At 44.2% G+C, this 24,075-nt stretch overlaps 1 protein-coding gene across 2 annotated transcripts in view; it reads right to left on the bottom strand.

Annotated features, from left to right (window-relative positions):
- DGCR8 (DGCR8 microprocessor complex subunit) overlaps positions 1-21,550 on the bottom strand; it is a 40,878-nt gene extending 19,328 nt beyond the window's left edge. The window contains exons 1-8 of one of the 2 annotated variants that reach the window (XM_084802429.1): positions 21,445-21,550; positions 15,676-16,675; positions 15,081-15,240; positions 4,259-4,401; positions 3,856-4,138; positions 2,348-2,545; positions 2,044-2,145; positions 1,133-1,231 (exon numbers count right to left, since the gene is read on the bottom strand). In XM_084802429.1, coding sequence (XP_084658555.1) covers positions 1,133-1,231; positions 2,044-2,145; positions 2,348-2,545; positions 3,856-4,138; positions 4,259-4,401; positions 15,081-15,240; positions 15,676-16,395 — 1,705 coding nt within the window. In that variant the 5' untranslated portion in view covers positions 16,396-16,675; positions 21,445-21,550. Of the gene's footprint in view, positions 1-1,132; positions 1,232-2,043; positions 2,146-2,347; positions 2,546-3,855; positions 4,139-4,258; positions 4,402-15,080; positions 15,241-15,675; positions 16,676-21,383 lie in introns of both variants that reach the window. The other variant, XM_084802430.1, reaches the window with a different exon arrangement.
- Between the last annotated feature and the right edge of the window lie 2,525 nt (positions 21,551-24,075).

The raw sequence follows: 24,075 nt of genomic DNA, 5'->3' as shown, positions 1-24,075 counted from the left end.
TCAAAATCCCACACCATTTTCTTTCTCCCCTTCATGTTTGTGGATCAGATATAAATTCTCAGCTACTGCTCCAATGCCATGCCTGCCTGCTGCTATATCCCCTGCCATGATGGTCATGGACTCACTCTCTGAAAGCACAAGCCCCAATTAAATGCTTTATTCTAAAGTTGCCTGGGTCATGGTGCTTTGTCACAGGAGTAAGTAAGTAACTAAGACAGGAGCCAAATTTGGTTCTACTAAAAGAACACTACATGCTCTTAGCTATTGAGGGATCATTCTAATTCATCAAGTCTATTCTTAGTTTACATGATTTACAATAAGCACATAATTATTGTATTTCATCTTTGATGGTGCAAGAGATCAGACCTACTCTAAAGCTGAGCTATATCCCCAATCCTTAGTTTTAAGATGAATTACAGTCATTTATTGATACTCTGACGTTTTAAAAATCATAGTAGAGGGCAGAAGAGATGGCTCTTGTGGCTCTGAGTTTAGGTCTCAGCTCCCATTACCAAGTGATCCACAATTTCCTTTAATTCTAATGCCCTCTCCTGGCCTCTGAGGCCAACAGCAAACAAGTAGTGCACATACATACAGACATACAGGGATGCAAACATATGCACGCATGTGCGCGCGCGAGCGCACAGACACACACACACACAAAGTACACACAAACCAAAATTAAACCTTTTTTAAAAGCACATTTAAAAATAGATTACATGAGTAAATGTCTAACGCATACCCCTAAAAACCTACAGGCATTATTACTTAGCAACTTGCTAATCAGAGACACAGATCCAGCAGGAAGTGTGTCTCTGGAATACCAAACATGATGGTATATTTGTGGAATATGTGCTTATAGTTAACTGAGGTAAGAAAGCCCATTTCATGGTAAGTGGCACTATCCCATGGGGCAAGGTCCTGGGCTAAACAAAAAGGGGAAGAGAAGTTGAGCACTGGCCAACTTCTGATTGCAGATGCTATGTTAGAAGCACCCTCAAGCTCCTGCACCATGCCTTTCCCGCCATGATAAATGGATAAGCCAAAACAAACCCTTTCTAAGCTGCTTTTGTGAGGGCATCTTATCATAGGAACAGGAAAAATAGTTGATATACCAAGTAAACCACATTACCAGCTTTGTTCTTCGCAAGTTTTTTGCTGCTTGCAGTTCCAGATCCATAAGTCACACCGTCAATGGTCACGGAGGCACCAAAAGGCTCACTTGGATTCTCTTAAAATTAAAATCATTGGTTTCAAAACACACTTGGTAAGACATTAAAAGCATACGAACACAAAGTTTGCCAGCCCTGACAAGATACCCCTGAATAGATCATGTGTATGCTTGTCTGAGCTATGGAGACATGGTTGGGAACCACAGACAGCAAAGGGTACAGATGGGAAAACTGAAGAGTATAGGGTACTATGGGAAATTATCCAAAGGGGAAACAGGAGCTGGAGGCAGAGCTTCCCAGTACAGGGATGAGGCCTCTGAAAGACAAACAGGACTGTCAATAGCAAAGCATAGAATCAAGGACATCTGAGAAAAAGCATCCCCCGCCCCAAATGAGTGCTCCCAGGTCTCAGCTCCCAAGGGCAACCACACTGGCATTCACAAACTGCAGAGGAAACCTCAGAAGACAGAGCTGGCAGGAAGTGTGGTGAGATCAAGGATCCTTCATCATTGGAGGGTGGGGAGTGGTGGACACAGGGCAGAATACCAGGAAATAACTCAGGCACAGGAGAAAGGTCTTTATTGCAGACTACTCTTAACAACAGTCAGGAGCCACTAAGGCAGACTAGAGAAGACAAGAAAAATAGGGAAGGGGGAAATGGGACAAACTCAAAAGGGTTTGAGAAACTGAGCCATCCCTTCTCGGACAAGGGTCATCACATGAAAATAAGACCCCTATCTACACCACACTTCTCTTTGTCCTTGCCTTGCACGGCTATCTAATCCAGCAGGTCCAATGTACTCACTCCCACCTCCAGCCACACCAAAATGATGTGTAAGACTCTTCAGGACTGAAATGGGTTTGAACTTACCACATTCAAAGAAATTATAAACAGGGCGGACCTTGAGGACACGCTGCATATATTCGTGCAGGATGCAGACTTCAGACTTCCCATTGGGATTGATGACAAACTCTGTGACAAAAACAACTCTCTCAGGTAACACTCAGGAACCTGTCCCATCACATTATAGAGTCATTCACTATCACCATGAACATGGCAGCCTGTGCAGTACAGAAATTCCACAGCTTTGGGGTAAGAGCAACTCTTAAACAGACTAAGCACATTAGAATGACATTAGCATGCTCTATCTGCTGACAGTACAAGCCAGGTTCACCTTTCTTTGTGGGTGCATCTTGCACAGATAAAGTGATGAGCTTCTGGTTAGCTGGCAGGATGGGCCTCTCTGACTCAGCCTGCTTCCGCTTCATCTCCCGGTTGAACTGACGCCGCTCAGCCCAAGTCCTGAATTTTTTCACAGTTACTTGCTCAAAGTCAAAACGCTTCTCCAGGTAATTACGAAACTCCTCCAGATCTGTCCAAGATATACCAGAACTACACATCAGACTTCCAAAGCCAAGAATCATGTTTTCCTCAGCCCTGTGTATAATGGTAACCCCTTTAAACAAGACCAGGACACATGATACCCATTTCCCTTCCCCATCCCTTTCAAAAGCAAGGGGAAAAAATTAGGTCTTTTCACAGTTACTTCAAATTACTGCAGCAAGTCCCTTATGGACAGAATTCTGGGCATGCCATTACTTCATCTGGACTAAGAAAAACAACACAAAAATGATATAGAGTGATTAAAATAAATAAAACAAAGTAAACAACAACAAAATCCCCACTAGTCTTTAGGTCCTTAATGGAAAATAAGTATTAGGGCTGGAAGACACTGTATATACACACTAAAAAATACCAAGTACCTGACTGTCAAGAGCAGGTGTCTATCACCCTCTCTGACCATCTCACTTTTACCTCTGGCCCTCCAAACTTAGGAACAGACCATATCCACGTGGCTCTCCAACCCCTGGGGGATTCTTCACTTATGCACCTCTTCACCACCCCCTCAGTAGCAGCTTCTTCTCCCAGGCTGTTCTTACACACAAGCCTAACCCTGAAAGCTACATGACCTCTTTAGAAGCGACTCAGCAGGTAGACTGATAAAGCTCTGACACCACCAGGGATCTAAGGCACAGAACTAAGCTAAACGCACAAGACAGAGTGAGAAATACAAGCATATAACCAGACAAATGCAGAATAACAAGTCTGTGAAAGTCAAAAAGCAGAACCATGTATCAAAAGAAAGTCAAGGAGGGAACTAGTCACACAAGAACGGGAGTTCCTAGGTGCTGACTTTATGCCTGCAGGCTCATTCTCATCTCATCAGATAAGTTTAAACAATGTTACAGGAGCACACTGTACTGAAGAGCAAGACTTCAGAGGTGGTATAAAACCAGAAAGGCTAGTTGACATTGCCGTATCATCTCTACTGAAGCTTTTGGCAGTCAGATGCTGTAGAGCTCTGGCACTGACAGGGGCTGCTACACTCAAGCAGGGAAAGGGCCTGCCTGGCGTGTGAGCTGTACAGGAAAAGGTCCCCTCTCAGATACAAATAGGAACTGGATGCACAGCATATGGTAGGAGTGAAAATCCAGGTAGCACCGGGAAGTGGTGGTGCATGCCTTTAATCCCAGAACTTGGGAGGCAGAGGCAGGCGGATCACTGTGAGTTTGAGGCCTGGTCTACAAAGCAAGTCCAGGACAGCCAAGGCTACACAGAGAAGCCCTGTATCGAAAAAAAACAAGGCGGGGGGCCACACACTGAGAGACTGAGAATACTTACCAACTGATTCATCTTTGCACACCTCTACTTTGGCCTTCACTTGTCCCAGGGCTCCAGGGGCTGCCTCAGCCCCTAGTGGGTCCTTTTCATCTAAGGATCCTGAGTCTCCACCAATTGAGTCAGGCTCTTCCAGAGGGAAATCTAACTCTGCAGATCGACCCAGTGGCTTGACAGGTGACACCTCCCCACTGGGGGTGAGATCACAGCTTTGCTCCCGTTCCTCGTTGTCCTTCATTTTCTTATAATGCAGACAGGGGATACTGCTGAGAGGAGGATCGTGTTTCTGTGGATAGTGAAATTGAAACCGGGGTTATCAGGATAACTCTGAGTCTGTTTTACTGTACACACGCAGACAAGCACTGAAAACAGACATGCCTAAATACATGACAGACTATTCCCCTACCCGTATGCTTCCTGTTCCCAAAAAGTAGGGTCTGGACCAGGTGACCACACGAGACTCTCTGTGCAGGTATACAGGGACTCCAGAGTTATGGAAAGTCATGATCCACCCATCAGGTAATGGCTCTGTAGGTGGACGGCCACGGCCTGCACAGAACACAGAAACTTTCTGCAATCCCTTTACAAACAAAAGATAATTAGACAATGCCTCTTAAACAGTTTTTGTACTTTGTGGGTCTTGCCAAGTTTCTACCTGACTGATGAAACCAACTGCACCCCTAGGATAGAATCTGGAGTGAGGTAAGGACTTCTACATGAATAAACAATGCCCAAGAAGCCTCAAATAGTTCAAGGAAAGTCCCAACTCTAGCTTTTGCCTCCACAGTTGGAGAACAGACACTGGATTTCCCCTACCTGTTCAGTCATGGTAACAGGTGCTGGAGGAATGAGTAGGCTTTGCTAATATACTGCAAATATATCATCTACTGTTCCTGGTGACCAGACGCACAGCAGTGAATAACACTACCTTATTACCAAATGCCAAGTCCTGGATTGGATCCCACAGCACCATCCTAAAAAAACAAAGGGGGCTGGGTGGTGGCGGCAGCGGCTGCAGCAGCTGCGGCGGTACATGCCTTTAATCCTAGCACTTGGGAGGCAGAGGCAGGTAGATCTTTGCGAGTTTGAGGCCAGCCTGGTCTACAAAGTGAGTCCAGGACAGCCAACGCTACAGTGAAACCCTGTCTCAAAAACAAACAAATAAAACAAAAAACAAAGGGGGCTGGAGAGATGGCTCAGCAGTTAGGAGCACTCACTGTGTTTTGTTTTGTTTTGTTTTTTCGAGACAGGGTTCTCTACGTAGGCCTGGACTGGCTGTCCTGGAACTCGTTCTGTAAGGCAGGCTGACTTCAAACTCAGAGACCCACCTGTTTTTGCCTCCTGAGTGCTGGAATTAAAGGTGTGCACCACCACCACCACCCAGCATTCTACACTGCCTTTAAGATACTGCTTCCAACCTTTTCTTTGCCTTACTGGCAGTGTTAAGTACCAAACTTGTTTTAAACTTACCTCTCTTCAATGATAAAACTAATACGAGGAAAAACAATCAAAGAATTAACTAAAAACAAGTGTTCTTACAGTTATTAGGAGCAATATGATTATCTAGAAATTAATGAAAATATAAATGAAACCTAGACATGAATTAATAAAAAGGCTACCGACTATCTGAGAAGGCTCAACATCAGCCACCACCATAGTACAGACCCCAAAGAACAGAAGTACACCTATGAGTACAACTTCCAGAAACTTGACCACAGGGGAACTGCTTCACACAAACTCTAGTCTAATTCAGGGGAAGCAGCAAACAGAACGTGGGGCCCAGCACAATATAGACAAGTTTACCCTAGACTCCTATCTGTGACAGCAGGCAGACAAAGGCCACCAAGCTATCTGAAGACTTCCAAGTATCACGTTCCTACTTCAACTCCTCATAGGCATGTAAATAAGCCAGGGCCACTGCTGCCGTATGGGGCTCCTGAAACCGTGGGAAGACCATGAAGACAACCTTCAGGAACACCAAGATGAAGAACACCTGACCTATCTATTGCAGGATATCTGATCACACTGTGATCCCCGCCCCCCCCCCCGCCCCCCGCCATGATTTTGAAGGGTTGTTTGATAAAGCGTGGGAAAGAAGGCATTACCTCTGGGAGGTCATCGGACTGAGGAGGGAAGCCAGCTGGGTGATTTCTCTGCCTCTCAGAACTATTAGACTTTCACCCCAGCATCTGGCTCTCAAGTTGTTATTGATCATTTTTGAGGGTTTTTTTTTGGGGGGGGGGTGGGGGGATGTTTGAGACAGGGTTTCTCTGTGCAGCTCTGGCTGTTGTGGAACTCCTTCTGTAGACCAGGCTGGCACCAAACTCACAAAGATCCATCTGCCTCTGCCTTCCAAGTACTGAGATTAAAGGTATGCACCACTATCACCTGGCAATTGAGAATCTGTTTAAAAAAAAAAAAGCAGCACTCCATCTCATGGCACAACCACACATGCCAGCTGTGAACAAACCATCAGATTTGGTAAGACACCTGGAAAGTCCTCCAGGAGAGAAGAAGAAAAATCTTTCCCACATTAGGGTTAGGAAATATAATACTGGATATCAGGACCCTGTATGGTGCTACTTTAGATGGCTTGAAAATACAAGTAGAAAATGAAAAGATAAATGATTTAACTGAGACATAACACCAATTTTAATTACTATCAGTCTATTAACTCATAATTTATCCTCAAGAGCCATAGTAGTTTTTTGTGCCAAATATGAAAAGTAGATCAATTAAAAGCCTTAGAAAGATTTGTAAATGACAATAAGAAAAAGACTCAGACACAGAAAGAGGGATTTAGACAAAGATCTATCATGCCACTGCATAATTAAGCTGAAGGAGGGCGGCCCAAGGTTGCTAGGAAAATCAACCTCAGTTTATTCAGTTACTGTACAAGAACTACCAGCAGATAACAGGTATCCCTCCCAAAGTTTTGAAGAAGTTAGATGGAATCCTATAGACATATTAGATTTGAGGAGATTTAAGGAATCAGACATATCATACGGTATGTATTCACCTTGTAAAGCAGATATTAAATTGATGAGAAATTCAGGAAAAATTATTCCTCAAGACTGGAAAGATTTGGTAACAGCAATACTGGAGGCTGGACCTCAGTTACAATGGTGAGCATGGTGAAAAGAGGAAGTTAAAACAATAGAAGAACAAATTAGGCATTACTATTTCCCAAGATCAGTTGCTAGGTGAAGATCAATATGCTGATTTACAAATGCAGCTTGAACTTGATTATTCTTTGGCACTATGTCATTTAGCAGCTTTAAATGTCTGGGACAAGATTAAAGAATCAGGAAAGAGGTCTGAGCCATTTATTAAAATTATACAAGGCCCAAAAAAAGCCTTCAATGATTTTTTGCAAAGATTGACTTCAGTTGTCAACAGAATAGTATCGAAGTCAGAAATCAGACAAATACATATTAATCCAATCTTTGGCTTTTGAAAATGGTAACCAGAATGCAAAAGGTTGATTAGGCCTTAAAAAAGTAAGATCAGCATCAATAGACAAATGGAATATGGCTGATATTGGATCTCACATTTACGATGGTGCTCTGATATAGGTAATTTCTAAAAGTTTTAAGAAAAATCAAAATGTCCTATGTTTTAATTGTGATAAGCAAGTTCATTTGAAAAGGTACTATAGGCAAGGTATTCCTTGAAACAATGTTTTTTCTAAAAATAATCCAAAAAGAAGTACAAATCAGGATTAAACTTTTAATGATTTTTTAAAAAGCCTGCCTGGAGATATTAACTGGCATTTCAAACCTTACAAGGTGATAAGGACTTAAATAGTTCAAGAAAATTATAAGCTGAGGCTGAGAGAGAATTGGCTCTGGTAGAAAAGAGATTACAAGCCGGGCGGTGGTGGCGCACGCCTTTAATCCCAGCACTCGGGAGGCAGAGGCAGGCGGATCGCTGTGAGTTCGAGGCCAGCCTGGTCTACAAAGTGAGTCCAGGACAGCTAAGGCTACACAGAGAAACCCTGTCTCGAAAAACCAAAAAAAAAAAAAAAAAAAAGAAAAGAGATTACAGGATGCACATGTGGACTGCTTGGATCCAAAACTTAATTGTATTTTATTTTGCCTTCTACCGATTCTCCCACAGAAATTCTTATGCAGAGAGAATATCTTAAAATGGGTATTTTTAGCACACTAACAGAATTTTTTAAAAAATCAAAGATCTCTTTAGAAAAGGTTTCTGAATTGATTGTGAAAAGAAAAATGAGACTTTGTCAACTAGCAGAATAGACCCAGAAGAAACTGTAGTACCTTTTACCAATGCTGAAATTGCCTCATTATGGGTAGAGTATGAACACTGGCAAAGAGCTTCCAGTAATTTCTTTTGGATAGAGTAACAACATATATCCCTAAAACAAGAGACTTTAGTTCATAAAAAGAACTAGATGGATTCTTCTTCATATAGTTATCAATTTCCGGAGCCACTACACTCCATACTGATATAAATAAATCAAGAAAGGCAGGCTGTAAATCAGGAAAAATAAGCAACATGGCGCAAAGCCCTTATGATTCAGTTCAATTAACACAAGAGCTGTATGCCATTCTTAATGGTATTATTAGATCTTTCTGAATCTCTTTAATATAGGTACTCAACATGGGAAAAGGGTTGTTTTACATATAGAAACAGCAGAACTTGTTATGGATGATTCAGAATTAACATCATTATTTATTCAACTACAACAAGCAACTAGAAATAGGTATCAACCATTGTATACTGCTGGAAGTTGGTCTGGTCTGCCCAAATGATCAGACTCACATAACCCAAAATGTTTATAACCTTGCCTAAAACTTTGTTCCTGTTTGATTAATTAAAAGGCCAACACACCTGGGCAGGGCAAATGGGATAGGCATGGCTAAGATTCTTGGGCTTTTGGGAGAGAGACCAAAAGAGACGAGAGGAAAGACAAGAGGAGAAAGAAGGAGCCAACATGGATGGAGATCTGGCCCAGATGATGATAATTAGCAAGTATTTGAGGCAGGGTATGAGATACCTGCCCCACTATGCGAGGAAGTTTAGGGGATTAATATCTGCCCTGCCCCAGGTTAACTAAGGCTATTTTAAAATATAACAAGTGTTTGTATCTTCATTGATTGTTAGTGGGTTAGAAAATACTGTTGTAGAGCTAATAATAAAAATGAATAAGTCATACTGTTATATTAACCACAACAGTCTATAACACATCAGATCCCATAGAGGTCTACCAGGTCCTCTAGCACAAAGTAATGATGAAACTGATCAGCTGCTAATAGTAAATGTGCTAGAAGCCTCAGAATTTCATAAGAAACACCATGTTAACCAGCAAAGGTTTGAAGCAAAGATTTTTCTATCACTTGGCAACAAGCCAAGGAAATTATAAGGCACTGTCTTACTTTTTCTTTCTATAATCAATAGAAGTAAACCAAAAGGTACCCAAAGTAATGAAATTTGGCAAATGGATGTCTCAATTTATAGAGTTGGAAAATTAAAGTAGGTGCACCATATCGTATGTACATATTCAAGATTTCAATAGGCCACTGCTTTAAGTTCTGATAAGGCTGATTCTGTAATTATATATTTATCAGAAGTTATGGCTATTATGGAGATACCTGTAAAAATTAAAACTGACAGTGTGCCGGGAGTGGTGGCACACATCTTTAATCCCAGCACTTGGGGAGGCAGAAGCTGACAGATAGCTATGAGTTCAAGGCCAGCCTGGTCTACATAGTGAGTCCAGGACAGCCAAGGCTACACAGAGAAACCCTGTCTCAGAGAAAGAAAGAAAGAAAGAAAGAAAGAAAGAAAGAAAGAAAGAAAGAAAAGACACCCCCCCCTCAGAGTTTTAACTTTAAAATTTTTAAATGCTAATGAGAAAGAAACAACAGCTGTGGAGAGACACTGGCTAGTAGGGGGAAAAACAGTAAAGAGGCAATATTTTACGTAAATTCAAAGGTTTACTATAGTCCAAACTTGTTTTCTAAATTTTTAATAAGAGTTGGAGAGATTTAGAGCTAAGATAAAATGTTTGAGCAGGATGGTGGTAGTCCATGCCTTTAATCCCAAAGATAGGCATATTTCTGTAAACTAGTTGTTTTCTAAACTCTAGAGTTACAGCAAACAAGGTAGTGGTGGCGCACACCTTTGATCCCACCATCCAGGGCAAAAACTGAGATACAGCTAATTGTCATGTTTGCAACACTAGAGAAATCACATACCATATTTACATATTATTATAAAAACCCTCTACAGGCTTACTAGAAAGACAGTTGATTTCCAACGGGGACAGGAGCAAAGAGCAGCTTTTGCAACTGCAGGCAGGCTCATCTCCATACATGCACCCCTGACCAGTGCTGAACCAGGTGATACCCTAATTATGGATTTCATACTTACTGGTGAATTGGCAATGAGGGACTCTTCATAAAGTAAAAAGGAGTCCACCAAAAACTGCCTGTTGGCTTCTATTGCAAACACTTTTCATATACAGAAAATAAATATTCTTTCTTTGAGAAACAAGGACATTTTACGAGACATGGAGAACATTATATACTCAGTCATTGCCAACCACTCGATGGTTAAAGGCTACCCCAACAATGGATTAGAGCCATTAAAAAACAGTCCTTCCCACCAGGCGGTGGTGGTACACACCTTTAATCCTAGCACTCAGGAGGCAGAGGCAGGCGGATTGCTGTGAGTCTGATGACAGCCTGGTCTACAAGGTAAGTCCAGGACAGCCAGGGCTACACAGAGAAACTCTGTCTCAAAAAACCAAAAAAGCAAAAACAAAAACAGTCCTTCCCAGGCTTAAGGTATTACAGTGAACTGGTACTTATCCGAATAACTTTGTGACCAGGATGTGGTAGTAAAGGGGTCCATGCCGTCCTGCAGTAAGGAAATAGCTCAGTTGCTTAAGCTGCTCACCCTACCCCAAGACAGGCACCTATTGAACTATGGGGACTCACAGAATGGTCACAACATTTAGCCAAAGCATTGTTTACTGATGGTTCATCAACCACCGATGGAACCAAAACTAACGGAAAGCAACCGCCTACAGACCAGGAACTAGAATGGCCAGGCCAACACTGTGGAAGGAAGCACAAAATCAGTGCAGCACTACTGTCTATAAGACAAACAGCTAGGAAAGCAAAAGGAAAATCTCTCCAATGCGTGGTACGTGTGCAATGGTATAGCTTAATGGTCATCAAAATGGAAAACTACAGCTGGCAGATAGATAAAAGGCAAAACTATCTGGTCATAGGGGGCATATATGATAAGGAAGAAACCTAGCAAAAGTTAGCAAAGACATCAAATTTTATGCAGCTCATGCAGGCAAGGCAGACAAAATGTCTGAAAACAATGAAACTGTGAACAAATTAGTATCATGTTTAATTAGGACTAGAATACTGGGCTGGAGAGATGGTGCAGAGGTTAAGAGCACTAACTGCTCTTCCAAAGGTCCTGAGTTCAATTCCTGACAACTACATGGTGGCTCACAACCATCTATAATGAGATCTGATGTCCTCTTCTGGCCTGCAGATGTACATGCAAAAAGAGTACTCATATATAAAAAACAAATAAATAAATAAATCTTTAAAAAAATTAGACTAGAATACTAAAATTTGCCAGGGAGCAACTTTAGAATAAATCAGCAACTGATGGATTAAACATTCAAAAAACCTTGGGGCTGGAGAGATGGCTCAGTGGTTAAGAGCTACCTGCTCTTCCAGAGGTCCTGAGTTCAATTCCCAGCAACGACATGGTGGCTCACAACCATCTATAAAGTGATCTGATGCCTTCTTTGGCAGATAAAGCACTGATATACAATAAATAAAATAAATATTTTTTAAAAATTCAAAAAACCTTAAAGGTTACCCCAACATTAAAAAATAAGGGGAAATGGGAAACCAAGACAACCTATGAGAATAACCATTTTAAGGAATCCATAGCCAGGTGGTGATTCACACCTTTAATCCCAACATTTGAGAGGCAGAGACGGGTACATAAGAATTACAGTGATTTAAATTTAAAAGCCACTTGCAAAAGGCAGGCTGAAATTAAAAGTGAATGTCCTTTGTAATCTAAAAATAAATACACTTAAACCTTGAATTTACATATAAAGAGAAAGAGGACCATAGGTATACTTATCCACACATACTAAGGTATATTTAGTTTCAAGGTTTCAAAAGAAATTTTGTAAAATTTCAACTGACTCAATTTCTGATTTCAAAAACAAAAAACAAAAACCAAAAAACCCAAAATCAAAACAAAAATTTTGCCCAAAAAAGAGAAGATACCAGAATTAGGGTTGGGGCAGGGTTTTGCTCTTATCTTTCCAGGAGAATAAAAGAAGACAACTAACCAATCAGGAGACCACTGAACAAGTGAAACATCTTAGGGAAAAGATGGATCATCAAGAAAAATATCCCAAGAAAAAGACTAAACAGGCCACCTCCCGCTGACTGGTCTGAAATCCCAGCTCAGAGCCCCTGACTAGTGCCAGCACCCATGCCACCATGGCCCCTTCCTGCCTGAAACCCACCCAATGTGGGCTAGGGGTGGGACAGCACGGGTGGGTGCTCCCTTCTTTCTTCCTGCCAGGCAGCAGGCCCAATCACATCAGATTCCCAAATGCTTTTCTCTGCTGCTCCCTATAGACATAAGTGGCAAATGGTTATGTGGTCCCAGGACAACTAAAAATTAAAGCTAGCTTTTGGGTTGGAGCGTGGCTTTCTCGTTCTCTAAACCCACGTACACTTGTTAAAGGAAAACCCAAAATCTCTGTCTGATATCAGAAGAGCCACTTTGTATGGGACAGAGGAAAACAAAAAATATTGCCACTAATCTCATAATCTTTTAAGTCTTCATTTGACTTTCTAAAACTTTTCTTAAGGTATATTATCACAAAATCTATCAGATTATGCATATATATAAATTTTTTGTCAGGATACTAGGAGTCATACGGCTTCCTGTGTTTTCAGGTTTGGATCTGAAGCAGGTAACTTAGGAACAGTTTATGTACCTTGGATGTACTTAATAGATTGTGATCCTCTAATTGGATATCTGTTGACTATGGCATTTAAAAAGTTTTATAGCATTCCTAAAGTAACTTTTGAGTCTCCAAGATGATGATGAGGTCCTGCAACAATGAATCCACCTGGATTGCCCCATGCCTCTTCTGCCACCAGGTTCTGCACAAACAGTGGACACCTTTGGGTTGACTGCTGTGTTCTACCTAAACAGGACTGCCACTAAGCTGACAAACACTTCCCAAAGATCAGCTTTGGACAACAAACTATTTGGGACATTCAAACTGCTGAGTTCAAAAGAGACTGGCATGAACACTTTATAGAACTTTGAACTTAAAAATACTTAATTCTAAGACTACCAAATACAACCCAGTTGGTCATTTTGGAAAGCTTGGCAGAAATAGCTTCATTATTGTAAACAGTTTTACTCTGTTAAAAAACCTTTCCTTTTATTTAGACAAAAAGGGGAAATGTTGCAGGATATTTGGTCACACTGTGGATCCCCTCCCTAAGATTGTACTATTTACTGGGGAAAAAAAATCTGGTTTTAGTTGTGGTGTGGCTCAGCCTTAGCACACACCTTTAATCCAAGAGCCTTCTTCTTGAATACTGTAAACAGCATTAAATAAAGTCAACCATAGGTCAAGAGGCAGAACAAGCAACCTGCTGACAAGAAGTGAATTAAGAAAAACAAAACAAAAAAAACAAAACAAAAAAACAAAAAACAACATATAGTTAAGAGGACATTAGGAGCCGGGTATGGTGGCACATACCCTTAATCCTAGCACTTGGGAGGCAAAGGCAGGTGGAATGCTGAGTTCAAGGCCAGCCTGGTCTACAAAGTGAGTCCAGGGCAGCCAAGATAACATAGAGAAACCCCACCTCGGTTGGAAAAAAAGAAAAGGCATCAGGAAGACAGAGAGACACACAGGAAGTAGAAGGGAGGGACAATCAGTTTGAGGGGTTGTTTGAGACAGCATGGGAGGGGGGCCATTCTTTCTGGGAAGTCAGCTGTGAAGGAAAGTCAGCTAGATGCTTTCTCTGCTTCTCTGAGCTGACAGGCATTCACATCAGCTCCCAAATCTTTACTGGTAAAATGGAATGATTGAGATTTAAAAAACAAAAACAAGGGTTGGAGAGATAGCTCAAAGGTTAAGAGTCTGCCCTTTAAAAGGTCCTGAGTTCAATTCCCATAACCACATGGTGGCTAACAACCATCTATGAGATCTAGTGCCCTCTTTTGGTGTGCAGGTGTACTTGCAAGCAGAACGCTACATACTAAATAAATAAATAAACAAATTCTTTAAAAAAAAAAAAGAAAAAGAAAAAAACAACATAAAACCATCCTTCCCAGAAGCTATAGGCCAAGGCTCACCTGGTCTGAAATTACCTATCATGACCATCTCCACTGCTCAGCTACCAACATGTGTGGCAATATCTAGTACTTAGCTTTGCAGACCCTCCCTTCTCCTCAGCAGCTCAAGGAGGGCAACCTCTCCACCCTTAGCATAGCCTAGGGTCCCTTATATACCTAAGTCCCATGTGTCTTTTAATGGCTACCTACTGCCAGCTGATCCTAGCATCCTTACCATATTAGGCGCCACTAAATCAAGTCCACACAGAAGCTTGTGTGACCTGTCCTACGCTTTCCCTGCACTGGGATCAGAGCCTGATAATACAACCATGGGTGTTCATCAGCTGCAGGTATTAAGTGCCACTTTGCACATCTCCCCAACACTTCTACTTCTATTCACACAGAGCTTCCATCCTGCTCCACACTGCAGCCCAGAATCTAACTAACGTCAGCCTGCTTCTGGTACTTTCCTGATTCACTTGCAACAGAACCAAGACTTGGATGGTAACTATCACCTGCCAAAGCACCAAAAACCTACCTCTGGCCTTGGCCTCCATGTGTGTAGGCTCCTGATCCTGGCACATACCCATGTGCCCCATTCAGGGATCCTCTATAGCCTCTCTGTGACTTCCATGGAAATTTGTCAAGATCTAAAGCTGGGTTGTGTATGTGAGTACTTGTGCACAATCTGTCTTCTCTTCATTTCACATGACTATTATATACTCCAACCTGTGTTTCTACCCAGACCCATGCCTGGCACCTGAGAACTCCCAAAATGTTCTTGAGAAGAAAACTCTTCTGCGGCTTTGAAGCACACCAGATTTGTTAAGAGACTCACTTACTTTTGAGCACTGTTTTAATCTTGGTCATCATTGGCTGCACACTTGTCTCTCCATCAGATGGATGATCACTGTCTCCGCCATACTTTTCCTCTATTCGCCTCTTCTTGGGAGCACAGAGACCTTCTTCTAGTAAAGCATCCACATCATTGTCAAAGTCATCCTGCAAAATAAGGTGTTCAGATCCTACAGCCCTCCATGTTTTTGTAGCAAGAACAAGTTTCACATGTGTGAGGAAATACAGAGACCCTCAATGGGGACTGGGTATGCCCTGATGGCATTTGATCATCTGAAAAACAAACAGGATAAAATGACAAGCGAAACCAACACGCCCACTCCAGGAGCACACCCAGCCAAAGAGGCTTTTCAGCAGCACCTACTGACTCAGGTTGGAAAGAGATAAGGCTCTGTGTTAGCCAAACATCCCACTAAGAAACTCTAGAAATGTTAACTCTTTACATCTTTGTCTTCTCCACATTAATGTTTTTGACCTCACATAGGCTTTAGCTTTGACTTCCCCATTTTCAAAAGATAAAGCCACTTCCAAACCTCTCTGGGTTTTGCTCAGAGCCCTCCAGAGAACAGGTCACCAACATACCTCATAGGAGAAATTCAAGGCCTCTTCATCCACTCTGTCTCTTTGAACGATTGCTTTAGCCGTGAACCCGCCTGTTCCTTCTTCATCTAGCTCCAAATTGTCAGTAAAATCTTCTAACTCATCGAGCACTGCATACTCCACTCTCTTTTCCTGATCCAGCTCATTTTCCTCATCCTTCTTATCTGCACTCTCACCCCCTAGACCTACCCCATTACCAACACTCCCGCCAAAGGGACAAGCATGCAAGTCCCCGCTGACAGGACTAAGGAGGTGGTTACATTCGGCCCGAGTGCTGCGTTCTACTCCTGTGTACAGCACCTTCCTGTCCTTACTCCTGCAGCTCTCAGTAAAGCTCACACTAATCTTTACATCCTTAAGCAACTTAAGGTCAGGGGAGAACTTCCGGACCGCAGGTGCGTGCCGGGCAGTGCGCGGGCTGTGGCCACTACAGTTCGGGTCTATGAGGAGGCGGCCCTTAGAGAAGGATCCTTTGGAGAGAAGAGAAGCTCCGTAGAAGTTGAATGGGTCCTCGGCAGGAGGTTCGGACTGTCCATCACCACCAGAGCCAACGTCCATTACCTCTGCATCACTGGACGTTTGCAGGGGAGGTGGTGGAGACTGTTCATGGGGCAGCACTTGGAAGGGACAAGCTCGGTTCTCCATCATCGCTTCTCCTGCGGGCTCACGCGGGAGAGGAGAGGGACTCTCATATGTCTCCATATTATGAGCAGTTAAGACTACTTTAAAACACCAGAGTTTTAAACCACCTTACATAAATCTATACTGCTAACATGCACAAGTCCGTCGAGACCCGGTGGCGTCCTGCCCGCGTTGCACACACTGGAGGCTTAGTCAAGCTGGCCACATTGCTCTTTTCATTAATGTAGACAGCTTTTAGAACCACTGCCTCAATTATTGGAAATCACAATGCACTCAGCTTAAAAGATTGACGTCTAAGTGAGTCTATCTTCATGCCAAAGTGACACCTTTCTTCTTCCACCTGCAAAGAAATTTAAAAATATTGTCACAAAATGACAGAAGCCTTTTACTTCTATGGTAACAAGTTAAAAATCAAATTCTATCAATGGTATAGTAAAGGGCTAAGATAATACTGCCTTTAAGCAAGCTTTTTAGACATCAGAAAAAAACTAACCTTACTAGTTTTTTTCAGAATCTAAACTTTAAGTTCTAAATTATGTATTTTACCAACTATTCATTCTAATCCCTATTTCAGAGGCACAAAAATAGTCTTAGAACTCAAAAAGGATTAAGACTAAAATAAAAGGCTAAACTCTCCCACAGCATTCCCATAACTCAGCCTAGTAGATAAGCAAGCATGCAGCAGGAGATCACCAGTTCAGGAACACTTGTAGAGTGCATGGCCTCCTCCTGGCCATCAATCCACTCACCTGTAAAGGCTGGGTCAGTCAGAGGGCGAACGAGACCCTCAGCTCAACTCTGTGGCAATAGGGACCTCAGAGATATAGCCAGGCACTCTGCTACCCAGCGACCCCCTCTCCTGGGCCCACAACGTGGCACGTGGACAGGACAGTGATGCAGCGTGCTGAGGTCACCAGGAGTGGCAGCATAAATCCATTCCCAGTAGAGGGAGGGTGTCTGTTGGGAAGGGAGCCTGCTAGTATTGGGGATGGGGGGGTAGGTGGGACAACATAGGAGAAAGCTAGAGCCAAGGGAAAAAGGGTCCTGGGTGCCACCTGGAGCCTAGCTCCAGGCTGAGGATAGGGAGCTACCAAGAGGGAAGTGACTCTCCTTATAAGAGTCATGGCTATACCAGGTATATAGGTGATTGCACCAGGTGTTGGGACAGTTCTCCAAAACAAAGATGTAGAAGCAGCTCTGGAGACAACAAGAAATTGTCTATGCTTGCAGACCCTATGGGGGTGGAAAGCAGAAAACAAGGAGGTGAAGAAAAAAGCTTCTCTGCAGATACACTCTAATACCTAGGCAGAAGTCTAGAGAAGAATAGAGGGATGCTGCAGGCAGTCCTGTCTCACAAGTACTCAGGCAACACAACTCTGGAGCCCTGAAGAGGTCTGGTGGTGGAGATCACATGAACTGGGAGAAAAGCACCAAAACCACAAGAGGGAAATAGCAGAGAGGGAAGGATATAATCCTAGGAAGCTCTGCTACAGAGGATGCTTGCAAAGAGGGATGACACAACACAGAAGGCAGATCAGCAAAAGGCTTGCCACAAAACCAAAGACCCACAGAAAAGCTACTGGTAGAAACACACACACACACACTTTCTCTCTCATGCACACTCCCACATCATGCACAGAAACATGCACATGCCATGCACACTGGTACAGGTGCAGATATACACACAGGACCATGCCCATGGGTGACAGTCTGGCTGCACCTACAAGAACTCGTATTCTTAAGACCCCAGAGAGGACGAGACACATAAAACATCAACTATATAAGCAGCTTACAGTGAAAGGATTGAGTGGGGTGGCTATGCCTTGTTGAAGGTACAACATAAAAGCCAGAGGCTTGTTTAGGTTAAACTATTTAAATACTCACAGTGTACTGAGAGGTGCTACCACAAACAAGAGAGCATGACCCCATAGTGTGCCTGGACATAGCTGAAAGGTCAAACTATACTATCATTTTATTTCCTATAACCTAAGATAGCCTAGCAGGTTCTACTGTTCCTGTGTTTTGTTTTGTTTCTTTCCAATTTTTCCAGGCAGAGTTTCTCTGTGTAGCCTTAGCTGTCCCAGGACTCACTTTGTAGAATAGGCTGGCCTCGAACTCACAGAGATACACGTGCCACAAGTGTTTAAATTCAGTAGGAATTTAACAAAACACCTCTGTAAAGGTGTTCCCATCAAAGGTGCTTAGGAATGACTGAGAAGTGCAGCAATCACTAAGGAGCCAGGAGAGACCAAAGGGACAAAGCCAGTTTCCTGGCAACTAAGGACCACTGCAGAGGACAGACAGGTCAGAATGCTTAGTTCTAACAACCTCGAATAAGAACAGGACAGGGCCTGTTAGGTGTGCAGAGACCACAGGAAGTCAAATCTGTGATTTCTGAGATAAAATATACTAATAGAAGAATACCCAAGTAGTGGTCGGAGACCAAGTATTAGACAGGGAACCCATACTGCATGTTAAGAGCAGTGGGCCAGTGTAGAACCACAAAAAGACAATAAATGAAGATATTAATAAGTGTTAAACAGGGTAGGCTTTATTTAAAGAGATACACACCTTGGGGGGACCTGTGGCCCCAGAAAAGGAAAGTTCACATCTTGCAGGCACAATTTAATTGTCTAGCTCCTGGGTTCAGCAGCAGGCAGGCCTAGGTAAGTTTCTTACTTTCCCTCTGAAAGCTTACTCAATTCATTAATCAACTATTTGCTGAATGCCTTCCATAAGGCACACACATTTATATGTGTTAGGCACAAGGCAGACAAAACACTTGCCCCACAGAGCTTTCATATTAGTGGGGAAGATGGATAATAACAGAGAAGTATCTATGATGCTAATGCTGACAAACACTGCAGCTAAAACAAAGCAAGAAAAAAAAAGTGGGAAACAGGAAACAGCTTCCAAAAGATCATACAAGGTTCTGAAGCCAGTGCCCACCTAAAGATGACACAGGTGGAGCCAAGTGGGTAGCAAGGGTAAAAGGGGGGGTCAAGAGTAAAAGCCAAGACCCATCCGGGAATGGTGGCCCACACCTTTAATCCCAGCACTCAGGAGGCAGAGGCAGGTGGATCTGAGTTCGAGGCCAGCCTGGTCTACAGATAGAGTCCAGGACAGCCAGGGCTCTGTGTAGCAGAGAAACCTTGTCTCAAAAAACAACAACAACAAAGCAAAGACCCTACATCAGAGACATGGACGGTGTGGCCAAGCTGAGGGAAAGCAGCAGCAGGCCAGGTCAGTGAGTCCTGGGGCTTCCCCCTCCCCCCTTTTTTATCTTTAGCAACAGGATACTGCACAGAAGGGGTCAAAACAGTGGTATCATCAACCCATGGATAGGAATGGCAGCCAACCTTCACAGAGGACCCACTCTAAGAATTTTATGCAACTCACTCAGGACAGTGACAGAAAGGTTAAAAAATTTGTTCAAGGTCACAAAGCCATGAAATGGTACAGCTGCTCTGCCACCCAAACAACAGGACCGAGTCTGTGTTACCTCAGTTTTATAACATCTTGCAATTTAATGAGTCACTCTGTGTTCAGAAAAACTACTAAGAGGGTGAGAGTGGGGATCAAATTAGAGGGAAGAAGAATTAAAAAGCTCACCAGGTAGTTTGGACCAGGACTTTAAGTTGCAGTTTCTGAGACATGGTCTGCTGTTGGAAACAGGTAGCAAGGTTTCCTGAGAGATGCATGAAGGCCTAAGGGAGGCACCAAGGTGACTTCAGACAGGCATTAAGGATTGTTCTGGTAAGGGCTGTGACTGGAGCTACGCTTGGATCAAACTATTTGGTATCAAAGTAATCTATACCAAGTGAAAAGGACAACTAGAAGCAGGAGGTTGGAGATGGAATCACGAAGATGTCAAGGAACGTTGATGTGAAGACTAGATGAGGTCACATGGGAGGGGGATGATGACAACAAAAGGCCAAAACTGGACATACCAGTCAAAATCATGTTCCTCACAAGATAAAACTGAGACACCACAGTGAAGCGCCTGCTCCACAGCATGCCTGGCCATGTGGAGCTCAAACAGCAGGCCTTCAGCTTCACTACTCTTCAGCTTTTGACCCTGTGGATGCAGATCTTGCTTTGCCAATTGGACTGTGAGCAAGCCGGACCCGTAGCTAGCTTCCCTGGACCCTAGCACAGCGCTTACCCAACAATTTCTACTTGCTGGACAGGCATGGAGATCTAACTGTAGGGACAGTGCTACAGCGTCCTGCTCAACCCAAAGGCAGTATGACCATAGCAATTCCTTTGTCACCGTGAAAATCCTCCTATTCTGAACTTACAGGCCACACTCACTTGACCAGTCTTTCACTCCCTTTGGTTAGTGATGGCTTACAAGTGAGGACTGAGCCACTTTCAGCACTGGGAGTCCAGTTTGAGCCAGAAGATAGTGGCCATTTCCCAGTGATTGGCTTACAAGAGTCGTCAACCCCAAATAGGACGTGTCTGTATCCCGCAACGAGGCACATGCACACATGCAAGATGGCAAATCAAACTCCTACCCAAAGCAACCCAAGTCCACTGGATGCTACTACTTGAAAGGCATTGCTGTCAACAGGTTGCCACCTCCCATTTATTTCTACCACGTTCATTGTTGCTGTAAAACCACATCCTGATAAGCTACACGACACTTCATGACGGGTAATTAGGTGGCGACTTGGGCGGCTACTCGGCTCTTCCAAACACCCGAAACAGGCGGAGTTCAGGGTGAGAGCTGTCCCTGCCCACATCTCTCCCGCCAGAAGGCGAGGCGATGGCTTCGGGCCCACAGGCCAAGGGGCTTCGTTACCAGGCCGACAGCACCCTAAGTCCACGACGCCTGGGCTCCGGGGCCCGGTCGCCACCGCACAAAGGCCGCCGCGACTCCGCGTGGCCCAGCCCGCCTCGCGCGCCGTGCCCCGCCCCGAGCCCCGGCCTGAGGCCTCGCCCGGGAAGGGAGGGGGGGTTGGTGGGTGAGGAAGGGAAGGGCGCAGCCTCTCCAGGCCGCAGCGCCCGCCGCCCGCGGGGCGCCCCTCGCGCCCCGCACCTACCTGTGGCGCCCGCGACCTGCCCGAGCCGCCCGCAGCCCGACCACAGCCGGCCGACCCTCACCGCCCCGGCGCCGCCGCAACCCGCGAAGGCCCTCGCAAAAGCTCTCGGCTCTGGAGACTCGCTGCCGCGCGGGCGAGCGGAGGGCGGGCCTTGACGGTGAGCAACCAATCCCGGCGCACGGCCGCGCGCATTGGGGGGGAAGCCCGGAGCGGGCTGAGGAAGCCGCCAATCGGCGGAGCGAGGCGCGCGCGGCCCAATGGCGAGGCGCTATGGCGGCCTCGGGGGCGGGACTAAGGGCAAGCCCTGCAGAGCTAACGGCCGTCGCCGCCGGGAGGGGCTGGGCGCGCCGAGGGCTGGAGCCGCTTGGTGAGCTGGGAGAGTGGCGCGCAGGGGCTGCCGGGAGCCCGGGAGCGCGGGAGTGCGAGGAACGCTGGGAGCAGTTCTCTGAGCCGGGCTCTTTCGAGCTCAGTAGTCACTTTTGCATTTGGCGGATGACAACGGAGCTCCGACTCTGGGTCGTCCCAAGGACTAAGCTGGAGGACCACCCATCCCAGAACAAGATGCGCAATGCCGAGGACAGGAAAGAGATTTACTCGCAGGAGTTTTACCGGGAAGGACAAAGGTCTAATGACTAAAAATCTTTCGTAGTGTTTACAGCATCCTCCGTGCTGGAAGGGAAGCAGAGGCCTGTTTGGGGATTCTGTTCAAAGTGGTCCGAATCCTTTTGGTTTGGCACGGACCTTAGACCAGCCTTGCAGAGCTGTGTCGATGCCAAAGACCGTTAAGCTATTCATTCATTCATTCATTCATTCATTCATTCATCAAATCTGTTCCAATACCCAAGGTAGCAGTATGTAAAACTTAGGAAAACTCTTTAGGATGGAAACAAAATGAAGTTAGCCAGGTCCGTTCCTGAACCCTCCAAATCCCTACTGTAAAGCCATTACTCCGTTGCTATTGGCCAGAGACCAAGGTGGGCTTAAGTTATATTAATACTATCCAGAACTTCGAAAATAAGATACATGGAGAAAAAGACCGTACAGTTTCCCCTTAGGTTCTCATTCCGGTCAATAAATGTAAGAGAAGTGATAGAAGACTATGTTTTGTTGATCAAAAACTAAAGTTATTGCTGCTGGACATGAAAAATCAAAGGTACTAAAAAGCCGCTAAAAAGTGACAAGATGGAACCCAAGATCTCGAGTTAGGCTAAAAGCACTGAGCTATATCCCTACTGTTTTAGAAGACTGTACAGTAGGAAAATTTCTCCCCAAAGTTCTTTTGGGTTTTTTGTGGGGGTTTTTTTTTCTGTTTTTTTTTTGGGGGGGGTGGTTTTTTAAGACAGAATTTCCGTGTATCATTTTGTAGACCAGGCTGGCCTCAAACTCACAGTGATCTGCCTGCCTCTGCCTCCCGAGAGTTGGGATTAAAGGCGTGTGCCACCACGCCCGGCCCCAAAATTCTTAATAATTGCAAATGGCGAACACCTTTCCCATGGAAAAGCCCTAAAAGACTCCACTTTAAGAAAGGCCACCAGGGCTGAAGAGATGGCTCAGAGGTTAAGAGCACCGACTGCTCTTTCAAAGGTCCTGAGTTCAATTTCCAGCAACCACATGGTGGCTCACAACCATCTATAATGAGATCTGGCGCCCTCTTCTGGCCAGCAGGTGTACATGCAGGCAGAAATATAAATCTTAAAAAAAAAAAAAAAGAAAAGAAAAGAAAGGCCACCAGGGGTTGGAGAGATGGCTCTGGTTAAGAGTGTCACCTGCACTTCCAAAGGTCCTGAGTTCAATTCCCAGCAACCACATGGTGGCTCACAACCACTTAATAATGTAATCTCATGCCCTCTTCTGGTGTGCAGGTGTACATGCAGACAGAACACTGTATAATAAATAAATAAATAAATAAATAAATCTTAAAAAAAGAAAGAAAGAAAGAAAAAAGCCACCAGACCATAAATAAATAAATAAATGAACAAAAAAACAAAGCCAGGCGTGGTGCCACAAGCCTGTAATCCCAACATTCAGGGAGACAGAAGCAGGTGGATGGCTGAGTTCGAGGCCAGCCTGGTCTACAAAGAGAGCTACACAGAGAAACCGTGTCTCAAAAGAAAAAAGAAAAGAAAGGCCAACAGCTGTAGGAGACACAGGTTCATGTGCTCACAGAGAAGCACGAGGGGATCCTGGAAGGTGTGGGAACCACTCTGGCATCAGTCCTTACATCTGATGGAGACATAGCTCTGACATCAGTCCTTATATCTGATGGAGACATAGCTCTGACATCAGTCCTTATATCTGATGGAGACATAGCTCCCCAACCAGCATAAAAAAGCTTTAGATTTCAGGAGTGGGAAATGGGTCCAAGGAAGGAGGAAATGTTTGAAAAAAAGCTACCATTTGTTTTTAGGTGTATGAATGTTTGTCTACAAATATATGTGTGTACTAGATACTCACAGAGGTATGAAGAGGTCATCAAGTCCCCTGGAACTGGAGTTGCGGTGGTTGCAATCCACCATTGGGGTGCTGGGAACAGAACGTGGGCCCTCTGTAAGAACATGAGCGAAGCCATTTCCCTAGCCCCACAGTTGGTTTTATGTTTGACAATTAAGGTGATGCAAATTGCAAGTGTTTGTAAATAGGAAGCAATCTAACTAAAAAATATCTTGGCTTTATATTTCCCTCCATAAGGATC

The sequence above is a fragment of the Acomys minous genome (genome assembly GCF_964271855.1).
Source record: "Acomys minous genome assembly, chromosome: 11".
Taxonomy (NCBI): Eukaryota; Metazoa; Chordata; class Mammalia; order Rodentia; family Muridae; genus Acomys; species Acomys minous.
Note: the sequence above shows the minus strand (reverse complement) of the source record. Positions and strands in the feature narration are given on the sequence as shown.